Genomic DNA, 15,417 nt, shown 5'->3' with positions numbered 1-15,417 from the left:
GCGTGCTTGCTTGCGCGCGCGCGCGCGCGCGTGTGTGTGTGTGTGTGTGTGTGTGTGTGTGTGTGTGTGTGTGTGTGTGTGTGTGTTTGCGTGCGTGCGCGTATGTGTGTGTGGGTGTGTAAAACTATTTGTCAGAACAACCGTCCTGTAACAAGCACAAGAAGCAATAGGCTGACAAGACCACGACAGTTAGGGAGCTTCGGAAGGAGAAAGGGTTCGTGAAAGAAAGAAAAATTACACATCATCTTCCCCTACGGTCAACCATGGTGGGATGCGAAAGCATCGCGGGGGGTGCGCATCGAGTTTCCCCTTCTCTTATGTGATTTATGAGGCGGTGGTTGTCGAGGCGTTTGAATTACCGCTTGCCGACGCTGATGTTTACGTTCGGCTTCCCGAGCCTTCCTCTGCTCCGCGGCGGTAGCGCTGCCGCTGCAACTAGCGCCGACGTTGTTCATGGCGTTTCGCATACCGTTGCACAGAGAGAGAATGACGGAAGCACAGCGAACGCGCGCTTTCGTAGCCTCGCAGCTTCTAGATTCGCTTGCAGGCGTTGCCGTTTACGTTCAGCTTCGCGAGCGTCCATAGCGCCGCTGCTAAGGAGAGTGCAACGGGAGCGAGCGCGCGCCGTATTATTTACGAGCGCACAGCTGTGGCGAAGAGAGAGAAATGGGAGAGGAGAAACGAATCGGAGGCAGCGCTCACGCCACTTCCTCCTCCCTCCTCGCGCTCGCGCGAGGAGAGGGGGGGGGGGAGAGTTGCCGCATGCGTTGTATGGGTGCGGGCGCCTCAGAACGGACACTGCCCCGAGCATAAAGCCCGAACCATATAGAGCGTTTTTGCCGGCGTTTCCTGGCGTTGCGTCCCTCGGCGTCGTCGCATCAACGCCGTCAGAGAGGGCGGCAAACCATATGAAGAGCGTTAGCTCAGAGTCACACAGTGTGACCAGAGGGAATGAACCTGACACCTCGTAAAGCAGTGTACAGTTTCCGTCAATGGACCAACAAGATATATTCCTGATTATAGCTTTTATGTCTCAGTAGCAGTTCTGTGGTGCAGAAAACGAGTCACAGTGACACAACGCCACCGAAAAGTCTATTTTTTTTTATTTGACTTGTAGCGCCAGCTATTGGCATTAAGAAGAAGCACAAACTTGTAATATATGGCCTCTGAGCTTGAAGCTGCCGTATATCTTTGAGGCCACGTATTCGGCCAATACACTCATTCCTGCTAAGCCTACCGATGAACTTGAGTACGGCACTCGGAAAGATTTCAAAGATATCACGATCCCTTTGCTGTCGAAGCTTCTAGGGAACAAGCTAAGTCAAATACAAGCATCAGTTGAGAACTTAAGGGCCACACAGCGCACGGCGACGACTTATTAGATCCGAGGCGGGCGGCAGCCATTTTGGCAGCACCGACGACGCCGTTACGTAGCGGAAGTCGCTGCCAGCCGCACGCTGATTGGTTCTGCGTCCATCGAACTGCTTCCGGCGTCGACGCTGCCGCCCGTGATGTCTGGACCGTCCAGAGGTGGACGTTTCGGCCACCGTCACCGGTAGCGTCGACGTCGAGGGACGCCGGCGTACGAAACGCCGGGAAAACGCCGGCAAAAACGCTCTATATGGTTCGGCCTTAAGATGCTTTCTCATCTAAAGAAAGGATAATGTTCTGCGATGACCCAACATATTCCTTATGTCCATGCCAATGTCAAAGTACTGCTCAATAATATTACCATTGAGTAGCCACAACGTTTCGTTCAGTCCGGTTTTTCTGAGAAAGCACATCTTATGAGTTTTTGGTGACACGTGCTACGAGTGACATTCTTGTTTCTCTTCCAAGTAATTCCGGTCGATCACTTCCTTCCGGTTTTCCTAACATTCAGAAAAAAGTATCGTAAAAAATAATACTGGAACGAAATTGATGGTTCTGGTTGAACTCAAGAGTTATATTGGATACACATGATATCGCAGCATAAGTTTACCTATGATAAGGGCAATTAACTGTCAGGATAATGAATGAAAGTTAATTGAATTGGTTCATTGAAACTGCAGACGGTTTTCTTGTGAGCAACCGGGATGGCTAACGCACCTCGAGAAGCCGATCTGAAGCCACGCTCTTTTTTCGTCGTAGCCTTTGAGGTCCGCATCTGCTGTGCGACGAAACAGAATGTTAACGCAATGAACACACCAGGGCACATGAACGCCGAGGTGCAAGTGTCGCTACCAGACACCTAAGTCAAGGATTAAGGGCGGCTCCAGAAATTTTTGTTACATTCATTAGGTGAATATCGGACATTTTGATTGGTGCGGCAGAACACCACGCCTGATTTCAGCAAGGGCTGTTTGTGGTGGGAGGGTTTCCTTGGTCGATATGCGCCGAAAAAAAAAAAGAATATACGCGAAAGGGGCAATTGTAACGACACGGCAGTAAAAAATATACACGTACACACATGAGCCGGCTGTGTGGTAGCGCAGCGTAAGTTAAAGTTCGAGCAGATGGTAGGTTCAAGAGAAATGAAACAAACACAAAAATAGAGAAATATGCAGAAAAAATATGGTGTTTCCATTATTGGTGGAGCAACGACTACTGGGCAGGGCTCTACGCAGGCAACGGAACTGCAAACTGAGTTATCAGATTATAGCTCACTTATCGCGGAACGTGTTGGACAATCGAGTTAGGCCGCGTTAGTCGGCACACGTCTAATCAGTAGATTTCTACACCCAATCAGGCAACACTCACTACAAGTTATGCCTGTAGCATGATATATAGATGTGGGAAAAGCTTTAAGCTAGCATGTGCGACTGCTGATATGCTCTTTAAACTTCTGAACGCCTTTGATGCTTTACCACAACGGCATATGTTGAGTTACACAGAAATATGTTTGATATATCGCTACCATTTCTAGAAAATATAGAGTACGACGATCTCCCTTTACTCGACGTCCAACGTCATCACGGTCCACCAATCAGCAAAAAGCGAGAAATACTTGACTGCAAGTGAGACACACAAAAAAAAATCAAAATCTACAAGCAGAGACATTTTAACATATTTGTGAACGTTTGATTAAATCTTCACTAAAGGCTTTCCAATGTCAGCTACTAAGCTAGGGAAACAGAACCAAGGAAAAGAATAAAAAGTCTGAACGCGCAAAATATTTGAAATCTTTATTAATTAACATCGCGGTTAAATATCACGTAAATAAAAGTTAGTGCACCTTGCACTACGTCGCCGAAGGGTGCGTCAAAACAGAGCTGGTGGGCTCATAGCTGGTCTTGGCTTGGATAGGCTTTAACCCTCTCACCTTTTTCTCCCCCACTCCTTCCTATGCTATACTGCGCATGGCTATGCTTGCTTGCTTTTTCTTCTGTCTTTTTTGTGTCTGTGTCTTTCGATCTCTTTCTCTCTTTGCATATTTCTTTCTCTGTCTTTCTATCCTTTCTCTCTTTCTTCTCTTTCTTTCTTTCTTCCCTTTATTTCTTTGTTTCTATCTCTCTCTCTTTCTCTCTGTAGTCTCTCTCTCGCCTTGTATATTTTGCTCTCTTTCTTCCCTTTCTTTCTATCTATTTTTCTATTTCTCTCTTTCTGTCTGTTTCTCTCTCTGTTCTCGGTCTCCCCTCCCTCTTTACAACTTACTCACCCTCAACTCCCATTTCCACCATCTTGCTCTACCATATTATACGAGTTTATGCTAGCGTGCCTGGATAGACAAGTGGTTACGACGGCCGCCATCGCATCGTGGGGACGTGGGTTATCGTTACTAACCCCCCTCCCTTTATCCCTAAGTAATGCCCTAATGGGCCTTTAGGTTTTACGAATGAATAAAATAATTGAATAAGTGCGTAATAATGCATAAGGCAGTGGCTCCCCTTTACGGCACAATTTAAGCATATTATACCGAGGGGTGCGGGTGCATTTAAACGATGTCAGCACTACCGTGTAATACGGTACTCATTCGTATGCTAGCCACGTCTTGCAGGATACAGAGCCGACTCGGAAGCTCGTACCAGCGGGCATTGGAAACCAACTTTTTTTAGGCCACTTTGGGGTTCAACATATATATATACTAACGGTAACGAACTTTTCTCTGAAGCCTTAAACCAAGAAGAAAGCGACCGCTCAGTGCCCGGAAGGCAAGGCCCTACCTAATTTTATGGAGGACAACTTGGGACAAATTGATTTCGGAACTCATCGGTGCCCACTTTCTTTTTTATCTCGTTTGCTTTTCTTTTGTTGAGCCTGGAGGTCACTCTGTGAAAACTAAGTCGCTTCGGGGCTTTCTGATTGGTGTTTCGGTGTACTTTGAGCGCAGGGCAGGTTGCCTGCGGCGAGATATTTCGGATCTTTTTTTTTTCTTTTTTTTTCTCCTATAACGATCGAGCACTGCAATCTCGACAGGTCTGTGTTCGACTCTCTAAGTAGTGAATGTGATCCTAGCAATTTAGAAAAACTGAATACGGTCCTGCTTCACTTGTGTGCGATCTTTTTGAAGCAGTGTGGCAGCATATTCGCAGCCAAGTGAAACCACGCCAAGTTCTCTTTACACAGATGTATGACCACCGTTAGGCGCAAGGCATTTACACGAAAGCACGAGAAGACACGGACTTGGGGCTTCTTTCCTCCAGAGGTTTCGCGCTTGATGGTGGTCGAGTATGGAGTACCAATTAGATCTAACTCACACGCTGTTAAACTGTATGACACACGCCAAGTTCTCAATACTTGACGCGTTTTATTTTAGCAATATGAATGGTTCTAAGCTTATGAGTACTGAATGATATCTAAAAAAACAAGCCGAAAGCTTAGGTGACATAGGTAAGACCAAGGCGAGACGAGACTAACGCCTACTACGTGTGCGTGAAGGAGCACATGTAACGGCACAAAAGGAAAAAAAAACACATAAGCCGACAAAGTCGAGAAAACACCGGTGTTCTATGTTCCCAAGGGCCAGAGAATCAGAAACAAAAGCCGTAGTTCAGCCACAAGAATGAAGCAAAGAATGTGATAGCAACAAATTCGAATGCCACACGAACAACAGCAAGCAGCTCGAAACTTCCAACGCGCTGCTCAAGCGAAAATACGCACGAAAAGCACATACAATACGGGCGCGAACTAAGAAACGTCACAGCTCGACACTTGCAGGGCGCTGCTCAAACACAAAAAAATGATGCACGAAAAAAAAAGCATAGGCACACACAGGATGAGCACAAATTACCAGCTGTCACAGCTGTTACTTCAACTAGCCCCTACTTTCGCTTGTCTAGCTAGCAGCTCACTCCTTTTGAAAACGCGGCCACAGCAGCCAGCGAAGTGACCTTCGTGCTACAACGAACACTTTGCGTTGAAAGCTCAAGGCCTACAAACCTGCCCCCTCAAGATATGAGTGCGAGGACACGGGTGACCATGCCCTGTATGTTAAAGTACAAGTCGGAGGTCCGCATCGCAAATGCTAGCGGGGCGACGACCGTTAAAACGCACCCTTCGCGCCGTCTCGCGAGCGATAGGCAACGCGCTGAAGGACCTCTGAGCTCTGCGTACCGCTAGCGGTAAATGGTGTATATAAATAGCTCGCCGTTAGTATGCTGGAGGAGGTGTGCTGCGTGGTGATGTTGTCTAACGCAGCGCGCTGCGGAGCGAGGGGTCGCAGTTTCGAATCTGTGCTCGCGCGTTTCGGAAAATATTTCTTTTCAATTAGTTGTCTTTGTTGCGTATAGATAGATAGATAGATAGATAGATAGATAGATAGATAGATAGATAGATAGATAGATAGATAGATAGATAGATAGATAGATAGATAGATAGATAGATAGATAGATAGATAGATAGATAGATAGATAGATAGATAGATAGATAGATAGATAGATAGATAGATAGATAGATAGATAGATAGATAGATAGATAGATAGATAGATAGATAGATGAAACACGATGGAGACGGACGAAGCCGACGTCCGAAACCCGCCAGGAGTATCCGTATAATTGTTATCAAAATAAAATCGTGGTTGAACGTTCTTAAACAACTTCAACAACCGGCGCAGAACGGACAAGGGACAAGAAATGGGACATAGACGAGCGCTGCTGTTCCCTTTCTTGTCCCTTGTCCTTTCTGCGCCGATTGTTGAAGATGGATTACCAACCAACCCAATCTAAAACATTGCTTCAGTGGTTAAACAAAGCTTTTCGAGGGGTAGCCGCAACTACCGCGGAACGCATGCCGCGATGGTGTCCCACTCACCCACGCCACCGCGCGGCAAGCAGCGTCGCGCTGCATACATTTCTCCTAATTTTGCCGGCCGGCAGTCACGTGGCAGGAGTTGCTTCTGGACTACACACACATATGGCACTTACCTAAAGTGCATCGCGTTGTAGACTGAACTTCAACGTGAATACGGAAACATATGTATTTTAAAAACGAGTAGCGCCAAAAGATGTCTGCGTCTCTTTCAACGTTTATTGCGCCTGCTTCGCGAAGAGTGACCACTTCGAAGCACGACGGCAGAGTACACCTTTCACGTGCATTGTCCACGGACTAATGGGAGGACTCACTGGCGTCATTTCCTTACACGTGACGTCACTGAGTTTCTTATATGTACACCATGTACATATAACAAATGACCGTTTAAACAAACTGTGAAAGTTAAACATTCCTTAATTAGGTTGGTAATCTGGCACTGACGTGCAAGGTTGCCGTGCGGTCGATTCCGTTCGACGTGTTGTAACTAACCTGATGCTCGAGCTTTTTCTGGCGCTGAGTTGTAGGTGGTGACGAAGGGGTCTTCTCTTCATCTGCGCTCCCAGGAGGCGCTGCGGGCCACTCCGTGCTGCAATTTAAGACATATGAGCTGCTTGTAAGACACTGTTCATGCTTTGCGAGGCGTATTGTATTATTCAAAACAGAAAAAAATGTTAGAAATTAGGGCAAGGAGCGCTTCAAAAGAGCATCTAGTGCGTTGAAAAAGAAGGGAAAGCCTTAAGTGATATAACGCAGGACGCACAGACTATGATATAAAACCATACTGAAAACAAATTGTACAGTAGAACATTAATTAACTTTCGAAGGGGATATTGTCATTTGAATCATATCGTATTTTCTCGCATAAAACTAACGTTGGCTAATTTTGGCTGACTATTGGCTAATGTCACGTTCTTCTACCTGTCTTCTAGTATATTTATTTGTTTAGTTAGTTATTCAATATACCTCAAGGACCCTGTACATATGGTTTTACATGAGAGATAATAGGTTAATAAAATTCATAACAGTTCAATAAAATATTGCATGCGTACTACTACGTTTCTGCCTTATTTCGATAATTGCTTCACACACTACGAGCATTTCACCTTAGGTTTTTTAAATTGATTCTTCCTTTTCTTTCCATCTTGCTTTGTGTTCACGCCGCGTCGCCATTGATGTCTTTATCTTCTGGATGTGTTTTTGTCGAGAAACTTCTGTTACTATTCGTAACCTCTGGTGGTGCTTCTCCTTAGGGTACCACTAATAAATTAACATCAAAGTCGGAATGTCACCTGCAAAGACTCCTTGTGGGAAGTCACAGAGCCTGCCCAAAGTTTTGGCGTATTGGCGTAAGTAGAACGTTTTAAAACTTTCTTTCAAAACTTTCCTTGAAGGAACAGGAAATGGTGGGATTCATGGCGATATTTTTTTTTTGTTTTACAAAAGCGGCACGCGACTCAAGCTTACCCGAGCTGGTAATAAGACTAATAACGCCTTTCTGAGTCCTGCACCATTAATCCCAACATTATGTTAGAAGCCCCCTTCGTTCAAAACACATTTATGACAGCTTCCATGCTTAAAGAAAGCAGGAACGCGCTAATTTGCTGCCTCCTAATGAATCACTGTCAACTTCAACCAAAGAAAGCGAAACTGCCGCACGCAACTTGTCACGCCCATCACAGATCCCCACGAGGATATGCAGCGAGCAGGAGGCTGCTTTATACGTCCACCTCTTCGCGTTTTATCTCAAAACCGTGTAATATACAATGTCTTTGTGTGTGCGTGTGTTCGTGCTGTGTGCATTATGTGTTGGTATTGTGTGCTTCATGTCGTATGTGTGTGTTTTGCTGTGTATGAGTACGTACGTGAGTGCAAGTGTGTGTGTGTGTTATGTGTCTGTGTTGTGTGTATGCGTGTGTGTGTAGGTACATTTGTTTCTACGTGAGTAAAGTAAGGCTGCATACAGTGCTGCTGTACCATACTGCTATGTGCCTGTCCATGTATGCTTGTGTGCTTTACGTATGTATGTGTGTGGTTTGGTATTGCGCAAGATCGTGTCAGACTCTTCACGCACTGCAATTTAAATCGGAGCTCTACCTCAGGTGTAATTTAGCAACACTTCTCACAAAAAATGAACAAATAATATACTTGCTTGACATACGGGGCTGCAAATACTGGCATTGCAATGCATTTGCGCAACTACTACATCACCTCGCCACCAGACTAAGGAAAGAAAACTAATTTTATCGAAATGAATGCTTTTGAAATGATAATAGAAGACAAGAACACCAAATGGAATGTGAAAATGAAACAATCAAGCCACATATTGCAGTTCCATGGAACGCTCCTGACAAAGTGCAACGCCTATTATGCTGTTCTGTTTTCTTTTGAAACCGTTATTCGCTCCCATCCTTTCAGTGAAAGCCTCTGCACATTCAAGCAATGTTCTTCTTTTTTGCAAGCTCTACCGAAAAAGGAAGCTTCTTTTGCTACTTATGGCCTATGTTGGCAATGTCTTGCTAGTTGCGTGGCTAACGTTCTTACGAGATTGCAATGCCAAGAATTTTGTCCTATTATGCGTTGTAGCGTAGGCTTCCTGTAAACATCAGCCGAAAGAAAATGCAAACTGTTCCAAGAAAGAATCATAGAAAAGGAACAGCCGTATGTAGATGTGGGGTGGAAAATGCAACCACGATTCTTTCCTACCATCTCGATATCTCTAGAGGATTGCAGGGTTGAGAATAACGCTAGTGATAGCTGTTGTTGTTACTTTTGTTGTTGTCGTTGTCATGGATACTGCAAATACCAAGACGAAGTTCCAGCAATGCGCCTTTGTGTTTCTGTGGAATTGCTTTGTTCTACATATTGTTCCAGGAAGAGGCGGAACAGCATGGTTTGACGCGGCGCATAAAACACCCCTCTGAGGCACAAATAATAGGGTTGCAGGACTCGCAGCTTCATCCTTTTCTTCTACCTACTGCTCAGCAATGCGAGGCGCTGCTAGCGGCAGGACCGTGTTTTGCCGGAAACAATAGGTTATCGACTACGAGCGCACAATCGCAGATACGTCGGTGTTGGAACACAAGACAAAACCACGCGAGTTTTTGTTTTAAGTGCAGAGCACTTTAGGGGCCCGCGCTGTCGTATGCTGTAGTACGATATGCTGTCGTCGTCTCACATAGCTTGGCGTAGCGCTGGCAAACCACGTATAGCATAGCCATCTGTAGCTTACTGAGCGTGCGATCGCGCCAAGGAGAAGTCTTATTCCTTTTGTTCTTCGAGCGCCTTCTTGATGACGTCAAGTGCGGAGCACTTTAGGGTTCCAGGCTGTCGTATGCTGTCATCGCTTCGCTTGGCGTAACGCAGGCAGAACCACGTATAAAAATGAAAAAAAGAGACGAAGCAAGCAAGCAATAGAAAGAGAAAAAAAGCAAGGTAGAAAATAGGAACAAAATAGAAATAAATATAAATGAAGAGAGGAAGAAAGACAGGAAAAACTCCAAAAGAGAAAAAGAAAGAAAGAGAGGAGGAAAGAAAGATAAAACTGAAGAGAAACAAAGAAGGCTGCCCAGCTCCGCACTTCCTTCAGGCTTGGCACCCCTAGTGCGAAGCTACCTTAATTTTTTTTATTTGCTTCTTTTGTTTGGTTTCCTCGTTCTTCCTACTCCTTCATTCCAAGTTTTTTGCTAGACGGTGACGGGTTTATTCTTCGTCCACAGTTGTGGAACCACTTAGCACAACATTTTTCATGTGAGACGACAGTTTTCCTTAGGCACCCTGGGCTTGCCAGAGGGCGCTTCGTAGTGCTCTGTTATTGCACCAGTGTCGTCAACATCGGCCGCCCCGGGAGACGAAGAAAATGAGAGTACATTAGAAGGAACAGCACACACGCTTCAATGCTTAATGTTCATAGCACGCAGCGCAAGGCAAATTTTTATCATGCTACTGCAATTTCGCTTCTTCCGCTCGCTAGGCTTTACCTCATGGGGCGTCTGTCGCAAGCTCCAACGCTAGTTGCCTGTGCATCTTGTCAACGAAGGCTCCCAGGGCGCCGCCATTATCCCATCGGGGCTGTTGTTAATATGCGTGATCTCTCAAAAATGCACTACCGAGGCTGTAACGTCCGCTTCTGTATTCGTGTGCCACAGTCCAGAATGGTGTTCGTTCCCTCCGTTGAAAAGGTCTGTACACCTTTTGAACTAAGAGCCCCTGGGGGCTGCCATATTGCCATCTTGGCTCTGGTAATTATGCTTGACGCGCGAAAGTGCACTGCCGACGCAACGACGTTAGTGTTTGTCAGCCTTTGTATTTCCAGGCCACACTCCAGAAAGGAGGTGCTCGCCGTCTCCGTTGATGAGGTCTATAGATTTTATCTGTGGAGAGAAGAAACATGTCCTTTAGGGAATGCGTCACGGGAGTACAAAGACCAACACCACTGCCTCGGCAGTGCCTTTTTGTACGGTCACGGGTATATGACGGCGCCCAAGGAGGCCTCCGCGAAAAGGTTAATAGCAGACTACACTTTCGTGTAGCAAACGGCGCTTGTCTAGGAAACAGAGGGTAGCATTTTTTTCTTTCGCCACCATCCAAGCTTACGCTGACGCCGTTGCATAACGGCCTCTGTCAGGCGTTGCCTGATGAGGTTGACACGTGACTGGGCGGGGTCGATCGAAAGCTTCCCGACTGTACACCTGCGCAACGAAGCTTATTTATCTAGCTTTTGTTTTTCTATTACCGGTTTACCCTCTGGCCTATTCTGTAATGCACTTCTGCCGGGCTGCGCTCGTGGTAATCATATCCCGGCCACCATAACGCCCTGTGTGGGTACTTAGGACTGTGCACTCGCCTGCCTGTAGGTAAATAAATAAAAAAACAAAGGCTACAAAACATTGTCCTCGATATTCTCCGGAACAGAGCGTGTGATCCATTTGCTCGACGCACGTTCTTTGATGGGAGCTAGAGCTATAATTGAAATGACGAAGGACAGTTCCTGACGTTGCAGATACGAACGAGATAAACCTGTCTTTTCCGTCTGTGCAGCAGGGTGGCGTCGGGGGGGGGGGGGGGAGCTTTTCCTCCATTTTCGCCTACCATGCCCCCTCCCCATTTTCTTCTCATCCCAAGAGCAAACAGTCACAACACAACGCATACGTTTCCCGCCTGCCTGTTTCCTCAGAAGAAGCTCACTTGTAGTGGGTGCCCTCCCCCTCCCCCCCCCCCAATAAAGAGATCCTGGCGCCACCCCTGCTCTGCTGTCATCGCATTGTCGACTTGGCCCCAAAATTTTACTTTCGAATTCTACTAAAGTTACGGAGCTTTACTTTTTCTTGATATCGGTTATATCAGCTGTAGCCTTAGAAGGTAGTTCTCTCGAAAGCGCTTTGAAAAAAGTAGCGTAGGGTCAAAACAAAAATATCAAATTTGTTAGCTTGTAAGATTACCACACAGCTCTTACAATACAATGAATGTTGATATTCAAGAAAGCAAGAACTTTATAAACCACTCGAATCCTGCCACTGCAGTATCAGAATAAAACCTGCGTTCCTTGACTGCATTTTGTTTCCTCTGGTTTTAAAGTCTCATATAATGGCTCACAGCATATCTATTTCTTGCTTTATAGCAATCGCACAACACACTCGAAATTCAGGCCACAAACTATCATTTTCAAATGCGCTGCCCTCATAACATTTTCCGTATTATGCACTGATCTGCCCCACTTGATCCGTTATGGAGGCTGGAGGTCAATGGAAGGGCCAATATGGTGAAAGATATGATCATCATTGTCATCGTCGTCATTCTAGTTATTGTTGTTGTTGTTGTTGTTGACCTAAATAATCTTTGCTCGCACCCACTGCGGGCCATGAAGATGCTACACACCTTCTTTTCAATATCAGTGTTACTTGTGGCTTTTAGCCTTATTACCTAACTTATTACCAATCACTTACCCAACCTTATTACGCTAACCTTATTAGACATCAATAATTCAGTAGATATCTGCCTCGCCTTATTGAAATCAGGTTTTATTCATGGTAATGGGGTGTAATGAGCTTATGTACTAGAATATCCTCCTGTCTACAGTTTTTTACGGCTGCTGCCGTAATCGCATTGATATTTCCTATGTAGGCTGGACTCAAGTCGCATTATCTTCTCAAGTTAATTGAAAACATTAGGCCGCATAATAGTGGTGATGAGATTTTGCCAAACCTCCATGCAACTTTTATTTATTTATTTATTTATTTATTTATTTATTTATTTATTTATTTATTTATTTATTTATTTATTTGTTTGTTTATTTATTTATTTATTTATCAGTTGCATATACTGAAATGTTGGAGAAATTAATATCCACGGTCTATCTACAACATCAAGTGCTAGCATGAAATCATGGTTCATATTTTAGAGTTGTGGCACAAAGTGGGCGGTAATGCAATGGTGCTTAGCTTTTTACAACAAATACGAAACCAGTTGAATAATTTACTGATTGATCTTGAGTGATGTTCTGAATGTTTCATATTGAACATATATAGGCAGCATTGGTGTCGACAGAATTTTCAAAGCATCAGATATGTGCAGCAAATATTGCTTCATCTTGCAGCGTCTGGAAAAAAAAGTAGCCCACAGTACAATGGTGCCTAACTCCTCACAAGAATTGCTAAACCGAGTTGCTAATCTATTTATTGATATTGATCTATGTTTAGAACGCTCTAATATTAGATATTTTGGCACCATTAGTTTGTAGGGCCTCTTCACAACATCAAATGGTCGCGTTCCTCAAAATTCTGGCGTCTAAACTTGGACTTTCGGTAACTTGTCAATGACTCTCGCATCACAAGCAGAACACTAACTTGTGTTAACAGAAACCTCGTTCATGTCCAGCTGTTTTTCAGCGTCTTAACCTCGCCCGCATCAATGCACAAAGAAGATAGTGCCTTCCTGCTTAAAACGACTGAAACTTAAGCTATTTTGTAAGGGTTCATAATAAAAGAAGGTAAGCCGTGCAGTTTATTGTTTCTTCGGGAGGCGTGTAGCTTCAGCAAAGACGTTGAGACTGAGAGGATAAATCGCATCAACAACACGTGAACAAAAAGAACATCGCAACATTCGATGAAAGGAACTTTCTTTTTCTTTTGTAAGGCCGCCAGTTGTCGGCTTTCGCAAGGGACCAAAAGAAACCCCGAGACATCTTATTACCTTGAGGATATTTACCCTCTCCTCGCCCACACCTCTGCACAAAGATCACACAACGTTTGACTTGATCGCATTGCGCTCCACAAGAAGGATGTACACAAATACGCCCGCGGTGAGTCTGGAACAGATTTCCTATTTAAGATGTCCCAGTACCGTTTCTCTCTATCAGCCGATGCCGAAAGTGAGAGGCCTGTGCCTTCAGCTTTCTCATTGAGGAACGCCCTGAGGCACTTTGCTTCCCGAGAGCAGGAAACGTTGACCCGTATTTGCCCTACAAACAGTGATACCGACTTTTCTCCATAACAAAGAAGAAGTCTACCAGAGTGTCCACCACGAATCGCTCGCATGTGTCAGTTGCCATGGGAAAGACGCTCAGGTAAAGCGTCAGAAAGACTTCATGAATGACGTGTGTCAAGGGCAAGTACTTCGTGGCGTGAAGAATATATAGTACCCAAGTGAGCACAGCCCGAACGATTCCGGGGTATGTTCACTGCTTTTGACGGGGCATATATAAGACAAAACATTGAGACGAAGCATATTCAGGAATGGCTACTTCATCTCCTACGGGACTAGTGTGTTGAATAGCTTGCGGAGATGTCGTGTGGTGGGGACATTGATGAATTTACAAAAGAAGTGCTTTGTAATCTCAATGGAACATAGGCAGCTGGATAAAGCGTCCATTGAGCATTTACAATAACCGTTCGCAATATCCGTTTAGCCAGACATCTCGAAGCTCTGACAGTACTTACCCAAAACATGTCATAACCTTGCACAGGAAGGTCAGAGACGTATTTTTCTAGAACGTGTTGCTAAAGAGCTCAGTATTTTATTATTTCTACTCAGGTCTAAAATCTGGATAATATGGCTTTTTATGCCGCGCGAACAAATGTGGATGCTTGCACTGTGTAAAGAAAATTTGAGAAAATAGCTGCTCACCTGCTGAACGCTCTTGACCAAACTGGTATATCACTGCGAGTGACCATGCTGCAAGTTGTTTCGGTATATGACGCAGTATGTCGTCGACGTCACGCTGATTTCACTCTTTGCTCGAAGGTTCTGAAGTTTTGGTAGATGGCGGTGCGGACATCTGAAAGCAACACTGAAAATTAGTCCAGCTATCTTTTTTTTGTTTCGCATGCAGATCGTACAGAGCGGTATGATTTGAAACGAGTCAGGTTAGCAAGCTATACGTTTTAAATAGAGTACGACTCTGTTCAACATATTGTTGTTGTCGCTGTTGTTTTCAGTCTGAGAAGAGCACTACCGTATAACTCTGAGTTCTACTACATGGTACTTGTACACGATAGCTTCAAGGGTTAAGTTGAGGACTTAGATTGTCTTTTGGGGTCCATTCAATATCTTTGGTAAGCAATTCAAGATGTTCTTGTGGACACATTTCAGTATCTCTACGACCGATGATTCTTCTTTTCTCATTGCGTCTCACTTCAAGTTGCCTTTCTGTTGGTAATCTGTCAAGTCGAAGCATGTGTGCATACAGTTGCGGTGTACTAAGTTGCAGTATACAATGTGCGGTATACTAAGTTTTATGGATAATCGTACGCCAAGAGTTCACCAAAAATGCTCGCTGCACTTCAAGCACACGCTTTCTTTTTTTTCTTTTCGGAAGTCTACAATGAGCAACTAACGATGAATTTTGTGGCTTTAATGTGTAGCTACATTGCGTTGTACTCCCCTTTCCTTGTCTATCGTCAATGTCTTATGCTATTTTTTTCCCATAGTAAAGAACGAAGTCATTATTTAAGAAACAATACCAACACTTTAACTCATAACTTGTTCCTATTTAGTTAAGAATGCTAGTCTGTGTGCTGTCCTCGCGCGGAACGCAACTCAGACGCTATTTTAGTGTTGTCGAAACCTAAGCATGGGCACGTTGAGTACATTTGAAAGCCACCGTGGTACCCTGAACGCCTTGCAGTGTTCTGATCATCCCCTAATGACGAAATTTCTTTGCGTAGTGGCCACTGTACTCTTCGGAAGTTCCG

At 44.7% G+C, this 15,417-nt stretch overlaps 1 protein-coding gene across 1 annotated transcript in view; it reads right to left on the bottom strand.

The window, feature by feature from the left end:
• LOC119401718 (tubby-related protein 3) overlaps nt 1-14,489 on the bottom strand; it is a 105,898-nt gene extending 91,409 nt beyond the window's left edge. The window contains exons 1-2 of the mRNA XM_037668647.2: nt 14,351-14,489; nt 6,719-6,815 (exon numbers count right to left, since the gene is read on the bottom strand). Coding sequence (XP_037524575.1) covers nt 6,719-6,815; nt 14,351-14,397 — 144 coding nt within the window. The 5' untranslated portion in view covers nt 14,398-14,489. The remainder of the gene's footprint in view (nt 1-6,718; nt 6,816-14,350) is intronic.
• Between the last annotated feature and the right edge of the window lie 928 nt (nt 14,490-15,417).

The sequence above is a fragment of the Rhipicephalus sanguineus genome, chromosome 8, assembly GCF_013339695.2.
Source record: "Rhipicephalus sanguineus isolate Rsan-2018 chromosome 8, BIME_Rsan_1.4, whole genome shotgun sequence".
Classification (NCBI taxonomy): Eukaryota; Metazoa; Arthropoda; class Arachnida; order Ixodida; family Ixodidae; genus Rhipicephalus; species Rhipicephalus sanguineus.
This window is presented reverse-complemented; position numbering and strand designations above follow the sequence as displayed.